Here is a 5651-nt window from a genome sequence, read left to right on the forward strand (position 1 = left end):
TGCGGCAGCCGGTTCTGCCTCGGGCTGCGTGGCGGCGTTCGGCGGCGGCAGCCGGGTCTGCGGCGACACACCATCTGACCTTGGATCGGCGGTGGCGGCATGGAGGGCCTGGTGGTTGGGTCGGCACCATGCAGGTTGTGCTCTCCGGACAGATCTGATCTGGCCGGTGCGGCCTGCTCGTTGTGCGGCGGCTCAGATCGGCGGCGACCCGTGCACACATTACGTGATGGAGGTTCTTCGAGCGGATCCGGGTGAAAACCTTGTGCTCGGCTTCATGCCATGGCCGGCGTTGGTGACACCCTGTTGTGTCATTACCTTCTTGAAGGCATCACCGTGGAGAAGCTCTAGACCTCTATCCGCTACCTCCGGGGGAAACCCTAGATCAGTTGATCGGATGACGGCGGCGCATTGGTGTCGTTTCCTCCTTGGGGGCGTCATTCTTGGAGGCGTACACGGGATCGAGGGAGCAGCGGGCGCCTTTTTGGTGGAGTGGTGCTTCATCCTTCACATTGATGACGGCGGATCTCGGCGGCGTGGTGCGGTGGAGACTCGGCGCCCGATGCGCGGTGATGGACTCGCGCAGGTGGAGGTAGTTGTCTGGCGTCAAGGTGGCGTCGATGACGGAGTGACCTCACAAGGTAGAAGCCTCAATATCTGCTCTGAAGACGGACATGTGGAAGATGGCGGCGACGACACATGTGAGTGCGTCAGACCAGTTTTTGCCCCAGACCCAGTATGTGGCTCGGATGGGGCTTCTGGCTTTGGATGATAGGATTAGGTGAGTAGTCTGGGTATGTGGCCCAGGTAGCACCCCTGCATCATTTGGATAGGAGTAGTGGCATATGTTGCCAAGATGGCGGATTCAGGCATATTGTTGTAATACTTTGTAAGGTCCTCGAGAATAATCAATAAAGTGGCCGTATGCATCTCCCAGATGCAGAGGCCGGGGGTCATCCTCCTTTTCTAAAAAAAAATTGAGATTGAGCGCGAGGCTTCTCGGGAGGAACTGAACACCGGCACTAACACCACTCCTTGTCGCGTTCTCGTGTGATGTCGCCTGAGGTGAGCTGTCGTCGAAGTCGATTCGAGCATATCGCCTTGACACCAGGGGCTCCTGTTCAAGGCCACACACTAGCATGGCGTCGATCTCCATCGGGCTTGACTCGCTCTGTCGTCTACGTCAGGGGCGGATCTGGGCCCCAGGCCCCCAGGGCCCAGGCCCGGGGCGTGGCTTTTTTTTTAGTTAATACCTAGGTATGTTTTTGAATTGGGCCCGGGGCTTAGCCCAACTAACAGCCAGGGCCCAACCCAACACACTCGTTTCCAGTTCGCTCGATGCCAATCGCAGACCTAGCGAAACTGGAGGCAGCAGCCACGAACGCGCAGGCAGGCAGGTGAGTCCGCCGCCGCCGCCCGCCCCAGTCCGCCCGCCCCGTCGCCCGCGGCCCCGCGCCCCCCGGCCTCCGCGGCTCCGCCCGTCCGCCGACCGCCGCTCACGCCTCACCCCGTCGCCCGTCCGGCCGTCCCCCGCTGGCGCCTGGCGGCTTGCTGCTCGCCTGCGCGCGCCCGGCCCCTTGCTGCCTTGCTGGCCCTGCTGCAGTGCTGCTGCTCCGCTGCTCGCCGGCTGCCCGGGTCGCCCACTCTGCTCCGGCCTCTCCTGGTCTGCTGGATTGGTAATGGATTGGCTGCTGCCTGTTGCTGCCTGCTGTATTTTTGAACATTTTTGATCTGCTGCTGCCTGCTGTATTTGAATGTAAATGTTGTTGCTACAATGCTACTGTTAATATCAATTTCATACTGCTGCTGCCAGTTCTTTGTGAGTGTTGTTGTTGGCCTGTTGCTACTGTTAAGGTGTTAATACTAACTGAATATCAATTTCATTTCATTTTGTAGAATAAAAGATGAAAAGGAGACCACCAAAGTAATTATTGATGACATTGGAGATAGAAATTTTTCTTTACTTGTTGATGAGTCCAGAGATGCATCAATAAAGGAGCAAATGGCTATGGTTTTAAGGTTAGTAACTTTGTATCTAATTGTTGTTTTGTTCCTTACTAATAGTAGTACTGTAGTATCTAATTGTTGGTTTCTCGTGCTTCTTTGTGTTATGTAGGTATGTCGATAAACATGGGTATGCGATTGAGAGGTTCATTGGGATTAAGCATGTTGGTGACACAAGGGCAGCTTCTCTAAAAGCAGCTTTGGATGGTATGTTTCTTAAACATGGCTTGTCTATGTCTAAATTGAGAGGGCAGGGGTACGATGGAGCTTCTAACATGAGAGGACAATTTCGTGGGTTGCAAAGGTTGATACTAGATGAAAATCCTTATGCATTTTATATTCATTGCTTTGCCCATCAGTTGCAGTTAGTGGTTGTTGTTGTTGTCAAGTGTTGTTCCTCTGTATTGGATTTCTTTAACCACATAACTTTGATTGTCAACACCGTCAATGCTTCTTGTAAGAGACATGATGAACTAGCCCAAGAACAACATGATAATATTGTGAGTCAATTGGAGTCTGGGGAAATTTTTTCAGGAAGAGGGAAAAACCAAGCAACCAACCTTGTAAGACCTGGAGATACACGGTGGGGCTCACATCATAAAACTTTGTGTCGGTTTATTGAGATGTGGACATCTGTTTTGCATGTATTAGAGAACATTCATGATGATGCAGAAAATTTAACACAAAGGGGTCGTTCAATACCCGCTCGGGGTCGTTCAAGGGGGCGTGGTGGTCAAATGGTAACTTTCTATCAACGCTTCAGATATGAAATATTCAATGTTCTGCTTGACCAAATAATTACTGAGTTAAATAACCGCTTTGCTGAAAGATCTACTCAATTGTTGAGATGCATTGCTTGTCTTGATCCAAGGAACTCATTTGCTAATTTTGATGAAGACAAACTTGTTCAACTTGCTCAGATGTATGCTGATGACTTCTCCATATATGAGATTTCTTTTGTCCTTAGAAACCAACTTGAAAACTTCATTGCTGATGTGAGAGCTGATCCAAGTTTTGTTAGTTGTAATGACCTTGGTAGTCTTGCTGTGAAGATGGTCCAAACTGATAGACACATAGTCTTTCCTTTGGTATATCGTCTTATTGAGTTGGCATTGATTTTGCCTGTTGCAACCGCATCAGTGGAAAGAGCTTTCTCAGCTATGAGTATTATCAAGACTGAGTTGAGGAATAAGATGGGTGATGATTGGTTGAATTATTCCATGGTGTGCAATATTGAGCAAGAAATATTTGCAAAGGTTGATGATGATGCTATTATATATCGCTTTCAAGACTATAGATTTCGCAAAGGAACTTTACCTCGTCGTAGTAGTAAGTTTTCAACTTTGTACAATGATAATTGTTTCACTTCATGTTTATGTCTTCTCTCATGAAATTTTGCTTCTGATTTCTCTTAAGGTGTTGGCTCTTCTTCCACCGTTGATCAAGTTATGGAAGACACTGATGAAGGAAACAATTGATTTGGTACTCTTTGTACTGCACGTACTGTTTGTAGTTCTTGTCATCTTTTTATCTATTTTGTTGTATCTTTAAGCATTGAGTTTAAATTCTAAATATTTGATGCAATTGAGCCATATTTGAGGTAGCTGTAGCTTGATGGATTTTAAGTTTTTCTCTCGCGACAAAAAAAAAATTTGGGCCCGGGGCTTGCTCCAATCCTGGATCCGCCACTGGTCTACGTCCATCGGCTAGATGAGGCCCAACGCCTTCATACACGGTTCCTCGTCGTTACCGTTGTTCATGTCCGGCTGGCCAAGAAGGGTCTCCATGTCAACAGCGAACACCATGAGCCGTGCAAGGCGAAGCTTAGTAGGTTGCCGGGGAAGAACTCAATGTTAGCGCTGGACCCGGCTCACAAGCACTACACACTAAACGTACGCATCGATTCCGCCGTCCGGAATTAATTGCAAGTCAAGCGTACGCGAACCCGCTGATCTGATCTGAACACATGGCGCCGGGTAGGATAGGATTAATTAGTTAAGGGTTACTACATTATTTATAATCATTAAAGAACAAATCTACCCCTAATAAGGAAGTACCAATATATCCAAAAGCAAAAAATTGACCGATCCATACTGGCCACTGGATCAAGTAAATACTACACACTATTTTGAGTAATATGATGTATCATAAAAAATCTCTAGATGTATAAATACAATAAGTAGAAAATATGTGCATTACGCTATCTTTCACATGCATGGTTGGTTACAATTTAGTGTTCCACTACATGGTGAAAACTGAATGGCCAAGAATGTAATGTACCAAAATGAATGGAATATGCTAGCTGCTGGCCCATGCTTATCATTTGCTTTGCTATATGCAGTAGAGGTAGAATCGTCTCATCCACGAGGCAAGGTGGCGCGTAGACAAGTCAATAGCAACCCCCTCCCTCTTTTACTATGGGGGGTTTCCCGGAGCTCCACACAGTGCCACCACACCGCAGCCACTGGCCAGCTTTCTCCACCACGGCCCTTCAGTTGTACTCCAACTATGTACCATCTCAATATGACCTCATTTAAGAAAATAGATTGATCCAGCTTATAAAAGGAAAAAAAGGAACGAGAATCTGATCAACCCATTTTATCAGAGAAACCATGACAAAAAAGGGTACATATAGCAAACGGAAAAGAAAAAGAGCGAGGTGAGTGCCCATGAAAAGCCATAGGCTAGCCAGCATACACAACAATCATCGTCGCAAGGGTCGCAAGTATATGCAAGCTTCATCCAAGGGCAGGGGCGAAGCTTCATTCGGGCAGACCTGGTCCATGGCCCGCCGAGAATTTTGGCTAACTTCTTAGTACCTATGCTTTGTACACAACTAACATGCCCACACGTCAAAAACCAACCAGATACATGCTCCTAGCAATGACCGAACCTAATGACTGACTAATGATGCTCGTGCAGGCCAAAGATCTTATAGAAAAAGCAACAGTGAAAAACTCAGAAACTAAGGAACTAGGGTAGTTACAGACTTGATATTTGTGCTTTCTTTGAGCTGGCCCGCCCAACCTTTTCTTCAAGGGTATCACAACACCAAGACCTTGTAGGCTGCCAGAGACACACACGCACGTTCTGGATGCCCATGGTATGATACGGAAGGAAACACAATCAACAAGTGTCATTGACATGACCGCAAGCTCCGCCAAAGGGCATGCTACTATAGCAAGGCAAGTCGTGAGACCATCCATGAACAGACCTTGACTTGAGGCTCCGTCGTAGGGACAACCAAAACAAATTGCAAGGTGGGGTGGGCATCATATGCCATCAAAGAGCAAAGACACCGCGTGAGACCGCACGGAGAACACTAAGATCACCCCAACACATCAATCGCCATGGGAGGATTTTGAGTAGGCAAAACAACAAAGAGGCAATGTTGATGTCAACATGGGACGGACAGGGGAAACAGGTAGATTGGAGCATGGCGCCACCACTGCGGTACCAACGGGCCCTCCCCTCCCCCCTGGCGGTCGCTGAGACCCACCACAACACCTTGATCGAGGACTTGCAAGGACTACAGGAATTGTGGTGTCTTGCGACGCCTTCGGGAAGGTTGAATGACGGCCACATGCGCCATCATCGTTGGCGATGGCACGGGGAAGTTCTGTTCGCCAGCCAGGTTGATGGAGCCAACG

General features: G+C 48.3%; 1 protein-coding gene across 2 annotated transcripts; it reads left to right on the forward strand.

Annotated features, from left to right (window-relative positions):
- Positions 1-1551: 1551 nt before the first annotated feature.
- Positions 1552-3563, forward strand: LOC119289236 (zinc finger MYM-type protein 1-like). Of its 2 annotated transcripts, XM_037568601.1 has the most exons (6): positions 1552-1673; positions 1894-2016; positions 2114-2584; positions 2674-2741; positions 3142-3330; positions 3418-3563. In XM_037568601.1, the coding sequence occupies exons 2-6, from the start codon at positions 2000-2002 to the stop codon at positions 3477-3479; spliced, it is 807 nt and encodes a 268-aa protein (XP_037424498.1). In that variant the 5' UTR covers positions 1552-1673; positions 1894-1999; the 3' UTR covers positions 3480-3563. The 2 variants fall into 2 exon arrangements, with proteins under 2 accessions (XP_037424498.1, XP_037424497.1); XM_037568600.1 differs by having other exon boundaries at positions 2114-3330; positions 3418-3559.
- Positions 3564-5651: the final 2088 nt, after the last annotated feature.

The sequence above is a fragment of the Triticum dicoccoides genome, chromosome 4A, assembly GCF_002162155.2.
Source record: "Triticum dicoccoides isolate Atlit2015 ecotype Zavitan chromosome 4A, WEW_v2.0, whole genome shotgun sequence".
NCBI lineage: Eukaryota > Viridiplantae > Streptophyta > Magnoliopsida > Poales > Poaceae > Triticum > Triticum dicoccoides.